The sequence below is a fragment of the Zootoca vivipara genome, chromosome 5 (genome assembly GCF_963506605.1).
Source record: "Zootoca vivipara chromosome 5, rZooViv1.1, whole genome shotgun sequence".
Lineage (NCBI taxonomy): Eukaryota > Metazoa > Chordata > Lepidosauria > Squamata > Lacertidae > Zootoca > Zootoca vivipara.
In genome coordinates, this window is record NC_083280.1 from 55,468,008 (window position 1) to 55,488,412 (window position 20,405).

Below are 20,405 nucleotides of genomic sequence, written 5' to 3' on the forward strand. Positions count from 1 at the left end.
TACAAAGTAGCACCTTCCTTGGCATGTCCATTAAATGAACAGAGATTCCACTGTTGTGGGGAATCATGGGCTTATTTATGGCTACTAATCCTGATAGCTTTATTCTACCTCCACTGTTTCCCCCTTTTTAGTTTTTAGAGCATCTAACCTGTTCTTTCTAATTTTTAGAACCTCTAACCACCACAGAAGTACCCACCACAGCTGGTAACTATGGGTTTCTCAATTCTAGTGTTTAAATGGAATTTCTTTTATGCTGTGCTTTCTCCTTTCTAATTTTTGGAGCTTTTAACATATTCTTTCCAATTTTAGAACCTATAACCACTACAGTAGAACCCGTCACATCTGGTATGTATTTATTTTATCTTGCTTTTTTAATATATAAAAAAGCTGCCTGGTCATGAGCCTTGACCTTTTGCATTCTTCCTTCCACTATATAAGTGAATTCTGAATTTGCAGCAAACCATGGTTTTCCATTATGTTCAAATCCAGCAAACTGTGGCTGGGGTAAAACATAGGCTGCATTCACAAGACAGCGCGTTTCACTTCCCTGACATTTCCCTATCTGTTGATTTTCAAATTATAGTTGAGTTTTTGCAGAATATTAAAAAAGTAGAATATATCAGGTGTTTAGTGCTAATTTCCATTTAATTGCTTCCGGGGGGGGGGGAGCATTATCCCAGAAAAATGCAAAGGTAAAGTAACCAAATTTGAGGCAGTATATCAGCATATAGTTCTTTCCTGCCATTTTCATGGGTAAATCAAGGAGGAATTAAAGTAGGCATGTGCAGAAATGACTCGATTTTTCATACATCTGAATGCACCCATGATATGCAATCAAATAAGGTTTGCAAACGAAGAACATATTAGATTTTCTGAGTTGTGATGAAATCACAGAAACTTGACTTCATTTGTTCTATGACAGGCGGCAAGATAAATCATAATCATGTTATATCTGGAGACAACGCAGTGATCTATTTATAACACAAAGGTTGAATGTGTATAGGCCAGTTTGTAGTTACAAGCAGCCCTGATATTTAAAAGTGATACAATATAAAAGACTAGGTGTGTAATATTTGGTATTAGATATGTTTCTTTTTAAAATCAGGAACTTCACCACCTCAATCTACCATACAGAGTATCACAACAGGTAAGGACTGATACTGGGTTTTGGTGTTGTTGTTTTTAATGCGATTGTCAGTATTATTTATAACTGAAGAAAGAGTAGTCTTGTTACATTCTTCATTAACTTCTGCAGAGAATTCTCGTTTGGAAACTTCTGCAAGTCCTTTCTCCCTAAGATTGGTGAATGGAGAGGTGTCCTAAAAGCAGCACATATTGCAATTTCCCTTCTTCCACCCACTCATTCTTTCGTTGGTCTGGCTACCCTATATCTATACCGTCCTTTATCTCTCTGGCTATTTATTTGTATATATAGGGCAATATACAATTTTAATTAATGAATTCATTAATAATACTATTTAGTATATTCTTTTAAAGAGAAAGGTTTTACAGTACATCCCTCTTCTCTGGGGAAAATAGCATATCTTAACTTCTGCCCCTGGTTTTCACATTCATTGGGCAGCAATAGGAAGAGTTTGCGCTTCCATAGAATGAATTAATTTGAAAAGAGAACAGTTGGGAAGTTCAAACACACTTTTATCACGCCTCTTTATTTTTATTTATTTATTAAAATTTGTACACTGCTTGATTATAAAATGTCTCAAAGCTTTTAACAAAAAATATAAAACAATAAAGTACTTGTGTGTGTTTTTAATGAATTACAAAAATTTGAAAACATTCCAAGAATTAAAATCAACCGTAAACTGGTAACAGATTAAAATGCTCATCAGCACTAACTATCTCAGTTGGGTGGTCTAAAGAAAAATCTTTTTAGCTGGTGACAAAAATAAGAGCCAATAATTTACATTCAAACCAAGTTTGTAAAACAATAACAAATTGTATTTTCTGAGTTGTATTGAAACAAAAAACTGAGACATGACTTTTTTGTTTGTTCTGTGTGAGGGACCCTGATAAAATATAAACATCTTATATCTGAAGGCAACACACTTGAAGTTAAAGGTTTATAGGCCAATTCGCAGTTACAAGAAAAAGTCTGATTTGAAAAGTCAGATTTGAAAAACTGAATTAGATATTTAAAAGTGATATGATATCAAACAAGGTTTTAAATATTTGGCATTGTATCTGTTTCTTTTTAAATTAGGAACTCCACCACCTCAATCTACTGAACAGAGTGTTACAACAGGTAAGCAGCGACGCTGGGTTTTAGTGGAAATAAATGCAGTTGTCAGTATTATATAATAGTGTTACGTTCTTCATCAACTTTTGCAGCGAATTCTCCTTTGGAAACATCAGCAAGCCCTTTCTCCCTAAGACTGGTGAATGGAGAGAACAACTGTCAGGGTCGCCTTGAAGTCTACCATGATGGGGAGTGGGGGACCGTCTGTGATGATGATTGGGACCTGAAGGATGCTCAGGTTGTGTGCCAACAACTTGGTTGCGGAGAAGCCACTGCAGCCCCACTAAGTGCCTTCTTTGGCCGAGGCTCTGGCAGCATCCTCCTGAATGCAGTACAGTGTGAAGGGACTGAATCTTCTTTTGAGGACTGTTCTCATAATGGATGGGGAGTCCATGACTGCAAACATAAGGAAGATGCCAGTGTTATCTGCTCAGGTACATCCAGTTATTTTGTTATTTTGACTATACAGTAAGGACACTGTTTCTTTCCTCTCTTTTCCATTCACTTCTGGGAATTTTCTTTCATCTGATAAATGATGCTGGAATGCAGGGGGTTTATGGTTTTTTGCATCATATTGTGCCTTTTTTGTGCGGAATGCACACCCATGGAACTAATTTCAGTAATAAATGTGTAGGCTAGAGTCTAAAGACAAATGTGAGGATGTTTAAGCACATAAAGTCACAAGTCTTGGAATACCATTATAATATCCTGTAATGTGTCAAAAAGTCGATAGCAGGCATCCCCAAACTTCGGCCCTCCAGATGTTTTGGACTACAATTCCCATCATCCCTGACCACTGGTCCTGTTCGCTAGGCATCATGGGAGTTGTAGGCCAAAACATCTGGAGGGCCGCAGTTTGGGGATGCCTGGTCTATAGCTTTGTCTCCACATACTTCTTGTAACTCAGTAACTCTAGTAACATCTGTAGTACACTGAATCTGATGGTATAGCTCCATTAAGGTAATAAGGCTAATAGTCATTGATAGATCAATTCACATGAAATTCGTTGTATATACTGTACTCTCCTGATCAATACCTGTCTGCACCAGTGCACATCCTGCAGCAGAACGTATTCTGAGTCTATTCTAGGTGGTGGAGAAAGAATTCATCTGGTCTGTCCTGTACAGCTTATCACTTTCATCAGATGCACTGATGTTCTCAGGTAGTGAGGAATTAGACTCGGATCATAGCATGGAGTGAAAGGGGCTCACCATGATTAGTTTGTGAGAGGGGAAGGAGATTGGTAGGACATAGGTTTAAGGGCAGGTTCCATTTTTTTAAAAAAACACAAGCTGAAATATTAGGTTGCTGAACTTGCAAGTCAAGATGATGGTTCCTTAGCTCAATACACAACATAAGGTAGGACTCAGACAAATCAGGTTCTAAACATTAAATCTCTCTGGCGACTATTTCGTGGAGTGCCACCACTAAGAAGCATATAGCTATGAGTTTCCTTTTTCTAATGTTTGCATGTACTTTATTTTTATGCTGTGCTTTCTTATTACCATTCATAGGCCCCATAACCACCACAGAAATACCCATTACATCAGGTATGTATTAACTTGGCAGTGTGTGTGTGTGTGTGTGTGTGTGTGTGTGTGTGTGTGTGATAGCTGTCAACATTCGGATTTGAAAATAAGGGATCAGCAGCCTCACCTGTCCCGAGGACAGTCTACGGTATATCTAACAATCCAGTGCTTTGTTGAGTACAACCCCAAATACAAATGAGGTTCTAAACATTAAATTTATCTGATAGCTGCTGGCTTATGTGCCATAATTAAGAACCATAGAATTATGCATTTCTCTCTTCTGGTGTTCAAACAGCCTTTCTTTTTATATTGTTCTTCCTTCTTTCATTTTTAGGACCTCTAACTACCACAGAAACACCCATTACATCTGGTATGTATTTACTTGAAATTATCTTGTTTTTTAAGTAACAAATTTGCACTCTCTGCTGCCATTCCTTTGTATAATTCTGCTGGACTGACCCTCAGCATGGGGCAGAAAGGAGAGAACAGTTGGGTGTCATTAAAACATTAATTAGATATTTAAAAGTGACATGATATGGAGACAAGGTTTATAATATTTGGCATTGTATCTGTTTCTTCTTAAATTAGGAACTCCACCACCACAATCTACAGAACAGAGGGTGACAACTGGTAAGTATTGATATGAGCTTTTAGTTTTGGGTGTTGATGTTTTTGTTCAATTGTCAATATTATATACAGTCATACCTCAGTTTAAGTACGCTTCGGTTTGAGTACTTTCAGTTTAAGTACTCCACAGACCCATCTGGATGGCGGATGGAGGATGGATGGCGGTTAACGGATTGAGGTTGAATCCTGACAAGACAGAAGTACTGTTTGTGGGGGACAGGAGGCGGGCAGGTGTGGAGGACTCTCTGGTCCTGAATGGGGTAACTGTGCCACTGAAGGACCAGATGCGCAGCCTGGGGTCATCTTGGACTCACAGCTGTCCATGGAGGCGCAGGTTAACTCTGTGTCCAGGGCATCTGTCTATCAGCTCCATCTGGCACGCAGGCTGAGACCCTACCTGCCAGCGGACTGCCTCGCCAAGTTACAGGGAACCAGGCAGAGAGTGGCACCCACCCTGTGGAATGCCCTCCCACCAGAGGTCAAAGAGAACAACAATTACCAGACCTTTAGAAGGCATCTCAAGGCAGCCCTGTTTAGGGAAGCTTTTAATGTTTGATGGATTTCTGTATTTTAGTATTTTATGACTGGGGGAACCCGGCTAGATGGGCGGGGTATAAATAATAATAATAATAATAATAATAATAATAATAATAATAATAATATATTATTATTATTATTATTATTTATTATTATTATTATCTGGAACGGATTAAACCACTTTCCATTACTTTCAATGGAAAAGTTCGCTTTAGGTTAAGTACGCTTCAGGTTAAGTACGGACTTCCAGAACCAATTATGCTCTTACTTTGGGTTAAGTATGCTTCAGGTTGAGTACTCCGTGGACCCGTCTGGAACGGATTAATCCGCTTTCCATTACTTTCAATGGGAAAGTTTGCTTCAGGTTAAGTACGTTTCAGGTTAAGTACATACTTCCGGAACCAATTGTGTACTTAAACTGACGTACCACTGTATAACTGAACTAAGAATAGTCTTGTAACATTCCCCATCACCTTTTGCAGAGATTTCACCATCAGGAACATCAGCAAGCCCTTTCTCCCTAAGACTGGTGAATGGAGAGAACAGCTGTCAGGGTCGTGTTGAAGTCTACCATAATGGGGAGTGGGGGACCGTCTGTGATGATGATTGGGACCTGAAGGATGCTCGCGTTGTCTGCAAAGAAGTTGGTTGTGGAGAAGCCACTTCAGCTCCACTAAGTGCCTACTTTGACCAAGGATCTGGCAGCATCCTCCTGGATGCAGTACAGTGCGAAGGGAATGAAACTTCTCTTAAGGACTGCTCCCATAAGGGATGGGGAGTCCATGACTGCAAACATAAGGAAGATGCCAGCGTTATCTGCTCAGGTGCCTCAATTTATTTTCTTTATACACATACACTTCTTGTCTAGATCTGTATTTGCAAACATAATAGTTACACTGTCTATATATAAAGGACAATATAAAGGACATGATTTGACCTCCACCCCACCCCCACCCTGAAGTATCATCTATTGACTTCAATCAATTTTATTTCATCTAATAAGCGGTGCTGAAGTTTTTCTGACAATTCTTTGCATCTGGTTATGCATTTATTTGAAGACTGCACACACATCAAACTAATTTTAATAATGTATGTATAGACTGCAATCTAAAGATATATATGGGCATGCTCAAGCTTGGATCATAGTGCTATATGAAAGGGCCTGCCATCTCTGTAATAAAAATCATGGCACAAAGAAAAATTTGCCAGCAGGAGGGGAAGGAACAGGCACATAGGTTTGCAGGCCAATGTGCAGTGTAGCTGAAGGCAGTATATCATTATACTGTTGGAAGTGATCCCAAAAGTAATGTAGTCCAACCCCCAACCCCACACACTGTGGTGCTGTACTGGGCCACAACTATCGCACATCCCAAAAGGTGGGTAAGTCATCATTTCTAAACATTACATCTCTCTGGTCGCTGCTCACTGAGGTGCCATGACTAAAAACCATACAGCTATAAGATTCTGTTTTCTGGTTTTTAAATAGGCTTTCTCCTTATGCTGTGCTTTCTTCTTTCTATTTTTAGGACCCCTCACCACCACAGAAATACCCATTACATCAGGTATGGATGTACTAGATTCAGCTTGCCTTTAAAAAGAAAACAGATTTCCACTCCCTGCTGCCATTGCTTGGCACAATTCTGCTGGAATAGCCCTCAGTGTACTGCAGAAGTGATGGACCAATCAGATGTCATATCTTTCCTTTGGCTCTCTCCTTTGGCGATTCTGTGGGGGGGGGGGGAGAGAGAGATGTATTTCCCTTATTGTCAGTTAACATAATAAGAGGAATCTGCACTGCCATAGGATAAATTATTTTCATGGAAAATTCGAAGACACTAGAAGGTCTGCCACATATGGTTTAAAGAAATTTATGAAATTTCAGTTGCTCTTCAAATACACAGAGACTGCACTGAGATATAGGATGGTTAATACAGAACATATATTTAAAGAGCATTTTGCCTGAAAGAATCCTAGGGGCTGTAATATACTGCTCACAGAGCTACAATTCCCAGCACCCTTAACAAACAATACTTCCAAGGACACTTGTGGTGTGTTTGTTCTTATGGGCTTAATAGGCATGAGCGTTAAGTTTCTGCATTCTCTCCTCTGTGCTATATTGTAGCTTCTGAATTTGCAGCAAAGCAGTTTTCTCTTATTTGCAAATCCAGCAAACTATGCAGGGGGCAAAAGATAATTTGCTCTTAAGTTGCATCTCCAAACCAGGAACCAAGCAGAGTGTTTGAGTTTTTATAAAGCCAGAAACCGAGAAATGACATTTATGTTTGTTCTGCGTGAGGTGACTAGATTAAATGTAAGCATGTTATACCTAAAGACAACACTGTGATCAGTTGGATGAGATTTTGGAATAATAAGTTTAATGATAATGTTCAGCCGTACACTGTTTTCTACTTGTAACACTATCAGCACTTGTATATAGATGTTTTATTTTCTTTATTGAGAATTAAAAAAAAATAACAACACAAGAGTAAGGTTAAATGTGTATAGGCTAGTTTGTAGTCACAAACAACCCTGGAGGGTAGTTTCCAAAGCTTTAATTAGATATTTAAAAGTGATATGATATGGAGACAAGGTTTGAAATATTTGGCACTGTATCTGGTTTGTTTGTTTTCAAATTAGGAAATCCACCACCACAGTCTACGGAAAAAAGTGTTACAACTGGCAAGTATTAATGTGGCGTTTAAACTTTTTTTATGATTGTCAACGTTATCTATAAACAATAAATAATCTTATATTCCTCATCAACTTTTGCAGCGAATTCTCCTTTGGAAACATCAGCAAGTCCTTTCTCCCTCAGACTGGTGAACGGAGAGAACAGCTGTCAGGGTCGCCTTGAAGTCTACCATGATGGGGAGTGGGGGACCGTCTGTGATGATGATTGGGACCTGAAGGATGCTCAGGTTGTGTGCCAACAACTTGGTTGCGGAGAAGCCACTGCAGCCCCACTAAGTGCCTTCTTTGGCCGAGGCTCTGGCAGCATCCTCCTGAATGCAGTACAGTGTGAAGGGACTGAATCTTCTTTTGAGGACTGTTCTCATAATGGATGGGGAGTCCATGACTGCAAACATAAGGAAGATGCCAGCGTTATCTGCTCAGGTACATCCAGTTATACTCTGTATATGCTTATTTCTAAAGCATCTCTTCTACATCTGCATTAAACATATTGAAGTTATTTTGTCAATGCTGTGCTTTCTTCTTTTCATTTTAGGACCCATCACCACCACCGAAACAGCCATTACATCCGGTATGTATTTGCTCGACCTAAGCTTGACTTTAAAAACAAGACATATTGGCACTCCTTGCTGCCACTGCTTGCATAATTCCGTCCTCATTGTGTAGCAGAAATGAGGAACCAATCAAATGGCTTTACAGTACCACTAATTTCAGATTCTCTGCTTGGACCCAATTCACACTTTCATTGATCAATTAAACTGGCTACCCAATATCTAGGCCTCCTGTAAGTTACAGGCTGTAACTCTCACTTCAAGCTATGTTGTATATTGTTTTAGAAAGAAATAGATTCACAGCAGGGCTATAATTTTAAATAAAGCAAGGGTGAAGTTACAGGTTTATAGACCAGGTTGCACTTACAAGCAAATCTGAAATGCTAGCACCCAAAACTTTAATTACATATTTAATAGTGATATGATATGGAGACAAGGTTTATAATATTTGGTATTGTATCTGGCCACTTTTTAATTTAGGAACTCCACCTCCACAATCTACAGAACAGAGGGTGACAACTGGTGAGTATTAATGTGGCGTTTTAGCATTTTTTCCATAAATGTTATTTTATATCACTTGTATGTTTTGTAACATTCCCCGTCACCTTTTGCAGAGAATGCTCCATCAGGAACATCAGCAAGTCTTTTCTCCCTAAGATTGGTGAACGGAAGTTAAAGGTTTATAGGCCAATTTGCAGTTACAAGAAACCCTGAAAAGTCAGATTTGAAAAACTGAATTAGATATTTAAAAGTGATATGATATCAAACAAGGTTTTCAATATTTGGCATTGTATCTGTTTCTTTTTAAATTAGGAACTCCACCACCTCAATCTACTGAACAGAGTGTTACAACAGGTAAGCAGCGATGCTGGGTTTTAGTGGAAATAAATGCAGTTGTCAGTATTATATAATAGTGTTGTTACGTTCTTCATCAACTTTTGCAGCGAATTCTCCTTTGGAAACATCAGCAAGTCCTTTCTCCCTAAGATTGGTGAATGGAGAGAACAGCTGTCAGGGTCGCCTTGAAGTCTACCATGATGGGGAGTGGGGAACTGTCTGTGATGACGATTGGGACATGAAGGATGCTCAGGTTGTGTGCCAACAACTTGGTTGCGGAGAAGCCAATTCAGCCCCACTAAGTGCCTTCTTTGGCCGAGGCTCTGGCAGCATCCTCCTGAATGCAGTACAGTGTGACGGGACTGAATCTTCTTTTGAGGACTGTTCTCATAATGGATGGGGAGTCCATGACTGCAAACATAAGGAAGATGCCAGCGTTATCTGCTCAGGTACCGGTACCTCCAAATATTTTCCAAATGTGCTAACTTCTAGATCTGCATTTACAGATGGAAGTTCTTTTGTCCATATTGTAAAGACATGATTCAGCTTCCTCTTTTCTCTCTATTTAATTAGAAATTCTTCCATCCAGTGCAGGGTATAATTTTTTTTTCTTATGATAAGTTGCATTGGAATTTTTCCTCTGCATTTGTTTGTTTGTTTTTGCATCTGCTTATGCATTTGTACACTGCACACTGATTGAACTCATTTCAATAATAAATATATAGTTTAAAAGCTAAAGAGACATGCAGAAATGCTTAAATGTACAAGATCAGAGGACTTCAAGGACTTGAAGAACCTGCAAGTGGCCAGAACTCAAACTCTTCAGATCCTATCAACTTTTAATGACTAGTATTGAGGAGCATGTCAGGGACCCAGGTGGCGCTGTGGTTAAACCACTCAGCCTAGGACTTGCTGATCAGAAGGTCGGCGGTTCGAATCCCTGTGACGGGGTGAGCTCCCGTTGCTTGGTCCCAGCTCCTGCCAACCTAGCAGTTCGAAAGCACGTCAAAATGCAAGTAGATAAATAGGAACCGCTACAGCGGGAAAGTAAACGGCGTTTCCATGTGCTGCTCTGGTTTGCCAGAAGCGGCTTTGTCATGCTGGCCACATGACCTGCAAGCTATACGCCAGCTCCCTCGGCCAATAATGTGAGATGAGCGCGCAACCCCAGAGTCGGTCACGACTGGACCTAATGGTCAGGGGTCCCTTTGCCTTTACCTTTATTGAGGAGCATATTGGATCTGATGATGTAGGCTCCATTAAGGTACAATAACTAATATACATGGATGAACCAATTCACTTGGAATTCATTTAATTTAAACTTCTCCTGTAGAGATATAATCAATAGCTGTTAGCAGCAGTGCACATCCCATGATAGAAGAACTTCTAATTTCATCCCAGGTGGTGAGGAGAATATTTCCTTTGGATCTATTATAAGTCTATTTTTCACTTTCATTACATGTTCTGGTATTCCAGAATAGTGAGGAATAGGTGTGGAGCCATAGTACTGAGTGAAAGGGACTTAATTCTTGCCATTTCCCCAGTATACAGTAAAGCACAAAGCAAAGATTTGTCATGTAATGAAAATGGACACATACCCATAGATTTTGGTGAAGGTTCCACAACAGGAAATGAGAAAATTAGAAATTGGCAAGTTAAAATGCAGGCTCTCTCATTCAATCAGTTTAGCACTTATAGTAGAGTGAACAATGCAGATAAGGTTCTAAACATTAAATTTCTCCAATATCTTCTTGATGAGGTGCCATAATTAAGAACCATATACAGTAACAATGAGTTCCTCCCTTTTGGTGTTTAAATGGGCATTATTTTTATGCTGTCCTACTTTCTATTTCCAGGACCTCTTACCACCACAGAAATACCCATTACATCTGGTATGTATTTTTTGACTTTATCATGCTTTATTTTTTAAAAAAACCCAACCAACATTCTCTGCTACGATTGTTTGGCTTGTTTGGCAGAAAAGAGAGAGCTTGAGTGTGATAGGAGTAGCACCTTTTGCAGTTTCCCCCCATTCACCATGGTTGCCCAATGCCAAATCTCCCTTAAGCTGTATCCTGCAGCTATTTAGTATATAAAGAGAAATAGATTCAGAGCACAGCCCTCTTCAGAGAAAATAACATGTTGTACATTAGACCCCTGATTTTCATGTATCATGGGGCAGCAAAAAGAAGAGTGTGCACTTCCATAGAATGAATTTATTTTATAAAGAGAGCTAATGGGAAATTTGAAGACCCTTTAGCCAGACTTCTTTCATAGTAATCTGGTATCTAGAGGTAAATGAAAGTCAGAGTTACTCTTCGTATATGCACAATCTGAACTGAAACATAATGCCAAATCACGAATCAACATTATGGGCATCAGCAGCTATGGGCCTTGGGCTTTTTCATTCGTTACCCCACTACATAAGGAGCTTCTAAATTTGCACCAAACCATAGTTTTCCATTATCTCAAAAAGCCAATAAACTGTGGAGTGGGCAAAAGATAATCTGCCCTGAAAACAGTTTCAAACCAGGAACAGATTGTGATTCTGAGTTCTGATGAAACCACAAACTGAGAAAGGACTTTTTTTTGCTTCTTCTATGTAAGCAGAGAAGGTCAAAGATATGCATGTTACATCTGGAGGCAACACAGTGACGGGACCGCCTCTCCTGGTATGCCCCACGGAGGACCTTAAGGTCCACAAACAATAATATTCTGGAGATCCCGAGTCATAAGATGGCTAGATTGGCCTCTACTAGAGCCAGGGCCTTTTCAGTACTGGCCCCAACCTGGTGGAACGCTCTTTCCCAGGAGACCAGGGCCCTGCGGGATTTGTCATCTTTCCGCAGGGCCTGCAAGACAGAGCTGTTCCGCCTGGCCTTTGGGTTAGACTCAGCCTGACCCCTGTGTTTTCCTCCCTCATGGCTTGGATTTGTGGACTACTTGAAATGAGGCTGCACTTTAAATTTTGATACTGTATTTTAATCTGTATTTTAATTAATTGTTTTTATGTTTTATTGTAATTCTGTTGGTGTCAGCCGCCCTGAGCCCGGTTTTTGACTGGGGAGGGCGGGGTATAAATAAAATTTTATTTTTATTATTATTATTATTATTACACAGAGAAGAGGTTAAAGATATATAGACCAGTTTGCAAACATCCCTGAAGAGCCAAATTCTAAAACCTTAATTAGATTTTTAAACCAAATTCATAATATGTGGACAAAATTTAATATACAGTATTTGGTATTGCATCTGGTTGTTTTTTTTAAATTAGGAACTCTGCCTCCACAATCTACAGAACAGAGGGTGACAACTGGTGAGTATTAATGTGGAGTTTTAGCATTTTTTCCACAAATGTTATTATTATATTGTATTTTATGTTGTTTTAAGCTGCTTTTTAAGTTGTTTTTAATCAGTGTTTTATATTTGTTGTTAGCCGCCCTGAACCCGGTTTCTAGACCGGGAAGGGTGGGGTATAAATAAAAATTATTATTATTATTATTATTATTATTATTATTATTACATATTATTGAACGAGAAATAGTCTTGTAACATTCTTCATCACCTTTTGCAGAGATTTCACCATCAGGAACATCAGCAAGCCCTTTCTCCCTAAGACTGGTGAATGGAGAGAACAACTGTCAGGGTCGCCTTGAAGTCTACCATGATGGGACCTGGGGAACTGTCTGTGATGACGATTGGGACATAAAGGATGCTCAGGTTGTGTGCCAACAACTTGGTTGCGGAGAAGCCACTGCAGCCCCACTAAGTGCCTTCTTTGGCCGAGGCTCTGGCAGCATCCTCCTGAATGCAGTACAGTGTGACGGGACTGAATCTTCTTTTGAGGACTGTTCTCATAATGGATGGGGAGTCCATGACTGCAAACATAAGGAAGATGCCAGTGTTATCTGCTCAGGTACCTCCAATTATTTTTCCATATGTGTTTGCAGCATCTCTTCTAGATATTTCCAAATATAGCATATATATTATGCCTGTATTGCAAGGATACAGTTGTTATTTTTTTTCCTTTTCTGTTTTTTAAATTAAAAACCCTTCCATCCACTGCGGAGAATATTCTTTCATCTCATAAGTGGTGCTGAAGTTTCTGAAGCAGGGGGGTTGCATCTGATGATACATTTATTTGAAAACTGCACAGCCATTGACCTAATTTCAATAATAATGGCATAGGCTAGAATCTAAAGACATATGTGGGCATACTCAAGCTCATAACACAACAAGTCTTAGAGCTCCATTGGAATGTCCTGCAAGTGGCAGGTGCTCTACCGGTATGTCTCTATGTTCCAAGGAATATTGGTTCTGAATGTCTCTATGTTCCAAGGAATATTGGTTCTGAATATACCATAGCTAATAGACAATGACAAACCAGTGCAAATGCAATTCATATACTGTAATTTACTTTCCCTCTTTATAATCATGTTCAATAGCAATTAGCATCGGGGCATATGTTGTGGTAGCAAGTCATCCCGTTACATAACAGGTAGTGGGAAGAAGGAGTAATTTCTCTGGTCCATTTTGAATCTCCCGCAAATCACTTTCATTAGATGATGTGATGTTCCATTATTGTGATGAATGAGAGTGAGGCCAGGAGTGCTAAGTGAAAGGGAATCACTTCCTGACATCTTCCAAATCTAAAAAATACTACAAGGGGAAAGTGCAGATTCCATATTTTAAAGACAGTGAGAACTTTGGAAACTGAATCTGCTTGTCAGGTTCCCTAGCTCAATCTGGAACTCAATCTAGGATTTAGAATAGAACAATCAGAATAAATCAGTTTATAAACATTATATTTCTCCGATAGTTATCTGCTAAGCTGTCATAATTAGGACCCATATAACTTCAAGTTTCTGTCATCGGGTATTCAAATAAGTTTCATTTTTCTCTGCTAAGATGTCATAAATAGGACCCATATAACTTTAAGTTTCTCTCATCAGGTATTTAAATAAGTTTCATTTTTTTTCTTTTGCACCCTTCTTTCCATTTTCAGGACCTCCAGCCACCACAGAAGCACCCATTACATCTGGTATGTATTAACAGCAGTCCCTCCTGTCATTGGTTGGTAAAATTCTGCAGGAAATTGTTGCAAGGGTGGAGGACAGAGCTGAATCAGGTGTTCTTGCACAAATTTAATTTTCCTTGGCTGCCCCCAAATCAGTGGTGCTAACTAGGAACAAATGCTGGTTCGTGAATTCTAATGGAAACACAAACTGAGAATGGAAGGGGTTTTTTGTTGTAAGTGGGAGACAACAGAGAACACAAGCATGTTACATCTAAAGACATCAGAAAAGAAGCACTTAATAACACAAGGCTGAGGTTAAAAATACAAGCACCAGATGGTTATTGCAAACACCCTGAAGTGATAACTTCTTAAGTCTTCATTGTGTATTTTGTGGAGGTGGAAAGTAGATCCACTTGTGAGTACAGTGGAACCTCGGTTTACGAACAGTCCTGTTTACGAACTATTCGGTTTACGAACTCCGCAAAACCGGAAGTAGTGTTCCAGTTTGCGAACTTTACCTCAGTCTACAAATGGAAGCCGAATGGTGGAAGGGCACCAGTGGCAGGAGGCTTCGTTAGGGAAAGCACATCTCGGTTTAAGAATGGATTTGGTTTAAGAATGGACTTGTAAAGCAAAGTATCACTGTAATTAACAAAACAAAAAAATCAACTGGGCACTGAGATTCAAAATGCAGGAATGTGCACATCCTCCGGCAGAAGAGAGCCCCCAGCAGTTAAAAACTTTCTCAGAGTTAACCAGCAGCATAGCATGGAATATAGGTTGTTAAACTCTTTTGCATATCTCTTTTAGTGTGTCTTAAAATGCTTGCCCCTTCTCTCTAGCATGCTATTGAGTATGTTTAAAAGCTTTCCTTACTAAATCCAAAAGTCTGATTCATGCACTGTTCCATGCAGCAGCAAAGAGAACACAGGTAGATTACACTTGGGTACAAAATGCACACTATAGTTTCAAACATATGGTCTGAACTTTGAGCAAGTTCAGACATGTCCGTTCTGGTGTATTACGAGGTGAGAAAATAGTGAGAGAAAGGAAGAGAAGAAGCTTCACTTCCTCCTTTGACCTGAGTCTAGGAACACAGCTCTGTGGTTTTAAAACCTTCATGCATTAACTAGCACTCATGCATAGTTATGTTTGGCTGCAATTTGACTGAAATAAATATGTAGACAAAGATTTAAGCATTTAGTGTTGTATCTTGAATATATTTCAATTAGGAACTCCACCACCACCACAGTCTACAGGACAGAGCATTACAACTGGTAAGAACTAATGTGAGGTTATAATAAAAAAATTTACACTTGCCAGTATTATATATTAGAAAAAGTTGCATTTCCCCTCAACTTTTGCAGATGATTCTTCATCGGGAACAACAGCAAATTCTTTCTCCCTAAGACTGGTGAATGGAGAGAACAGCTGTCAGGGTCGTGTTGAAGTCTACCATAATGGGGAGTGGGGGACCGTCTGTGATGATGATTGGGACATTAATGATGCTCGCGTTGTCTGCAAAGAAGTTGGTTGTGGAGAAGCCACTTCAGCTCCACTAAGTGCCTACTTTGACCAAGGATCTGGCAGCATCCTCCTGGATGCAGTACAGTGCGAAGGGAATGAATCTTCGCTTAAGGACTGCTCCCATAAGGGATGGGGAGTCCATGACTGCAAACATAAGGAAGATGCAAGTGTCATTTGCTCTGGTAATGTACATTTCTATTGGTTTTCACACCTTACATATTATGCAGTATTCATTATTTGTAATAATATTTGCAAGGCACCTCTCTGCAGTATAAATTCATTTATTTATTTCAAAATTCTTTCTTTCATTGTTTTAGGAAATGTTTCCCACACTACAGGAAGTCCCATTATAAGTAGTGAGTATTAATTGAAAGCTGGGAGCATTGTGAGTTGTTGTTTTAGAGACTGCTATTTTGCATATAAGAGCATCTCCATGGAATTGAGAGCCCCTTTTCAGAAGAACTGCTCATTCGTTTTATCAGTGCATGAGGAAGGCCACACAACCAGACCATCCCTGGATGTTGCACACCACAAGAAGACCCATCCGCTGGCATCCACACATACAGCTTGTGCATAGGAAGCATAGCACAGTATGAGTAAAGGCTCCCCACCCTGCTGATGTTCGCACTGTATGTGTGGATTATAGGAAAAGGAGCCACTCAGAGTGAGCAGTGTTGGGGGCAAAACTAATTGGCCTGGCCGTGTTCCACACTTGGAGATTGATCAAATGTATGGCCCATTCTTCTGAACAGGGCTAGAAATTATGGGAAATCGTGTCCTCCCTAAAAGAGGGCCTCCTGGTTGTGAGTGGGTCCATTAGATAGCCACAACACCCTATTGGTAGGTCCCTCATTGCTGGGTTTAATCTGGCCAATGGGGTGGCAGCCCCAGAGCTTCCTCTTTTGGCTAGTGCATCGGAACACCCGCCCACCTCTCCCTAATTTTAGGGCATTTTGCGCTTGACCTTGTTATGCCGTCATGTGTCGTCTGTCGTTGGGACAGGGGCACAGCAGGAATCTTCCCCACTTGGCTGATTGGCTGTTGCCATTTGGGTTTCGCCTACCACGTAGCAATTCGTCACAATTTGTAAGGTTGCGGAAGGGAGTTGTGCCCATGCCTGAGTCCAGGGGAGCATCTGGGGAGTGAACAGAGTATGTTCCCAGGCTTTTCACCCTCAGGTGTTCACCCTTGGCTGACCTATGATAGAGCTCTGGGTGAGCACTACCTGCAAGGGTGTAGGGAGCTAGTCGAACCAGAGCCTATGCAACTACTCACTTTTCTGTAATCAATAAAGTTGTGGCCTAAATTCTGCCAAAAACCAAAACTAAAATTTGAGTCAAATGCGTCTTTATTTAGGGGGGAGGTCTCTGGGTCTAACACACAACTGGAATTCCCAAACATTTTGATTTGATGGGATTGTAGTCCCAACCCAATATCATGTTTTCATGGAAATGGGTTTTAAGAAACCTGGGATTTGGGAGACCTATGCCCCCACAGAAAATATCTTGGCAGGTGTATTTTCTCTGAAGCTGAATCTCTGGTCCTTTCCCTCTCCCAACTGAATGTGAACATTATCACTACTAGGGTTTGATGGGACAAGTTCCATCTTCCTAGCACTATGGAAGAAACTTTTCTACAGTGCAATGCCTATGCACATTTACTCAGAAGTAAGTCTCACTGAGGTTTTTACTCCGATGGGTATAGATAGCATGAATTATCATGTATCAGCACACCAGTGAAGTCTGAATGGTACACATAAATAATGTCGCAGTAAGTTATTTTAATAGAACTCATACATCTTAATGGTGACATCCAAGTACAAAATCCCTTCTCGTTATACATGTTTTTCACAAAGCAAAACCTAGTTGAGTTCACAATATTTTGCTATGTTGGTAAATATCAGTAGTCAAAACCTGAAAAGGAAACAGAAGAATTCTCTAGAAACCAATAAAATGCTATTGATTGTTTGTTTCTGGAGTTATACAAAAGTAAGGATGAAACGATTAGTCCTTAACAGGCTGTGGAAGACACAACTGTGTGTATATTTCCTTTTTGTTGTTCGTTTCTATCTATGATGCTATTATAATTCTTTCCTCAGCTCCAGCAAGGAATACAACCTCAACCCCAGTAAGAAATGCAACAACAAAGGCACCAGGTATTTTATAATTATAGCACATTCCATTAATAGGCTGTGATCCAGATAGAGTCAATGTCTTGTTGGATTAGAAATTAAATCTTTTCCCAGTCATATAATAATTCATCGTTTTAAGTGAATAAGCATAGGAACTGTAGTAAATATATAATATTAGAGGGTCTTCAAGCTTGGTAATTAACAGTGCCTTCCAAAGTATTTTTTACCTAGAAGTAAGGATGGATCCAGACACATCAAAAAAATGTTTCCGGAAAATGCATTGTAAACCTCATAATGGGAAATCACATTGCCGAAAGATAGAACTCTACAGCACCATCTGGTGTCACAGTGTTATAATGCATTTAAAACATGCTTTTAAAAAAGCACAAAAAACTAATGTAGCTGAGTCCTAAGTCTTTTTCAATTCACTATCAAGCATGTTCAGGATTGCACTGTAAACCTATATAGCCACTTAGCAGAGAATATGACTGTACACCCTATACATTTAAAGCACATTCAGAGCTCATTCTTTCTCTCAAAGAATTCTGGGCACTACAATTTCTTAAGGGTTACTGGGAATTGTAACTCTGTTTGGGGTGAACTATAGTGCCTAGAATTGTCAGATGGAAAGAATATACTTTAAAGGTATAGTGTATAACTACATCCCACTGAACTCTTGTATAGGATTTTTTGCTAGAAGCTAACATTGTATTGAATATATAAGGTTATTTTATTGTATCCTTTTTTTCCTTTTCCTTTTGTTTGAAATAGTTAGCCTTTTGAACTATTGAATAGATGGTTTTCTATTTCAAATATTAGCCGTAGGGATATAAAAACTGAGGGAGCATATGACCTGGGTAACTGTAATTCACTGTTTTCTTTCAACTAGCATTGACATCTCTGAGTAGCACTCCTGCACCTCGGCCTAGCACCAAAGCATCCACTACTTCTGGTAAGCCTTCAGCTAGAAATTCAATCTCACCATAATTCAGTTTAATAACAGTGCAATCTTACACCTATCCACTCAGAAGTAAGTCCTCCTGAATTTAAGGGGGCTCACTACAGGCAATAGGGACCCAGGTGGCGCTGTGGGTTAAATCACAGAGTCTAGGGCTTGCTGATCAGAAGGTCGGCGGTTCGAATCCCTGCAACGGGGTGAGCTCCTGTTGCTCGGTCCCAGCTCCTGCCCACCTAGCAGTTCGAAAGCATGTCAAAGTGCATGTAGATAAATAGGGACCGCTCCGGCGGGAAGGTAAACGGCGTTTCCGTGCGCTGCTCTGGTTCGCCAGAAGCAGCTTTGTCATGCTGGCCACATGACCTGGAAGCTGTCTGCGGACAAACGCCGGCTCCCACGGCCTATAGAGCGAGATGAACGCCGCAACCCCAGAGTCGGACACGACTGGACCTGATGGTCAGGGGCCCCTTTACCTTTACTACAGGCAAATGGGTATAGGATTGCAGCCTTAGTAGTTTTCAGCCCTGCTATTGGAAATCATGTCTTCAAAGAGTGTAGTATTTGATTTGGTCCTTTCCTCCCTCTTCTTTTGCTGTTTCTAGCTTACCATCCTGCTTTGCCAGGTATGTTTTTCTCATCTTGTATGTATTTGTGAAACTTTTAAAGAAATAGTTATAATGCATCAGACGGACGGTCGTCTGGTTTACATTTGGCGGTGCGGTGTGTGATTTTGTAACACAACAACCTGGCCAACCTGGACCTTCCAGATTTTCTTGGACTGACAGGTCAGTACCATAGATTGGGTAGGGAATCTATGGGCTGTTGTCAAAAGCCAGCCTTGCAGAGAAACCTACTCCTTCAGCTGATAGAAGTTGTTTCCTCTTCTCCAAGACATAATATTAAATCTGAGTTCTGGATATATAGTATTGTAGAATAAATTTATTATGAAGAAATTGGTAAATATGTAAATGCAAATTTTATATATATGTATATTGCATAGAGTTTGATCTGCCAGTGGGAGGCAACCAATGCTTCTCTTTTGTCTTTCTAAGATGGCACCGTGAGACTAGTCAATGGACGGAACAGATGCGAGGGACGGGTTGAAGTACTTCACAATGGAATTTGGGGGACAGTCTGCGACGATGAGTGGGACTTAAGCGATGCAAGTGTTGTGTGCAGGCAGCAGGAATGTGGACCCGCTCGCTCAGCAACAGCAAATGCTATGTTTGGTGAAGGCCCAGGGCCAATTATTATGGATGATGTCAGGTGCACGGGCAATGAAATCAGCTTGGGACACTGCTCCCACAGAGGCTGGGGATTGCACAATTGTCTCCATAGAGAAGATGCTGGTGTCATCTGCTCAGGTACTCTTTCATTTCAGGGTGATAGAATAGCCTTTGCCAACCTGGTGCACTCCACATATCTTGGGTTACAACTTCTGTCAGCGCCAGCCAGCATGTTCAGTGGTTAAGTATGATGGGAATTATAACCCAAAACATCTGGTCGGCACCTGGTTAGTGAAAACGTATATAAAATTTCAGTCCAATATCCACTTATCTGGGAGTAAGTCTAATTGAAGTCCATGGGGCTTATATCTGAGTAGGCATGTATAGGATTGTGTTGAAAGTGACCGATGTAGGGGAATTACCTTTGTTTCATGCATTGTCTGCCTTTGCTGGCTTCATTCAAGAAACCAATTGTAATGAACATTGCCTATTCTAATATCTAATTTCTTGTGATCAATAT

The 20,405-nt window shown here is 40.1% G+C and overlaps 1 protein-coding gene across 1 annotated transcript in view; it reads left to right on the forward strand.

Moving 5' to 3' along the window:
- Positions 1-20,405, forward strand: part of LOC118096494 (deleted in malignant brain tumors 1 protein) — a 90,083-nt gene that overhangs the window by 61,929 nt on the left and 7,749 nt on the right. Inside the window, 21 exon segments of the mRNA XM_060275199.1 lie at positions 169-204; positions 310-345; positions 1,106-1,147; positions 2,222-2,263; positions 2,350-2,691; positions 4,121-4,156; positions 4,375-4,416; positions 5,433-5,774; positions 6,477-6,512; positions 7,723-8,064; positions 8,177-8,212; positions 9,006-9,047; positions 9,137-9,478; positions 10,886-10,921; positions 12,604-12,945; positions 14,035-14,070; positions 15,279-15,323; positions 15,414-15,755; positions 16,229-16,244; positions 18,613-18,656; positions 19,712-20,023. Coding sequence (XP_060131182.1) covers positions 169-204; positions 310-345; positions 1,106-1,147; positions 2,222-2,263; positions 2,350-2,691; positions 4,121-4,156; positions 4,375-4,416; positions 5,433-5,774; positions 6,477-6,512; positions 7,723-8,064; positions 8,177-8,212; positions 9,006-9,047; positions 9,137-9,478; positions 10,886-10,921; positions 12,604-12,945; positions 14,035-14,070; positions 15,279-15,323; positions 15,414-15,755; positions 16,229-16,244; positions 18,613-18,656; positions 19,712-20,023 — 2,889 coding nt within the window.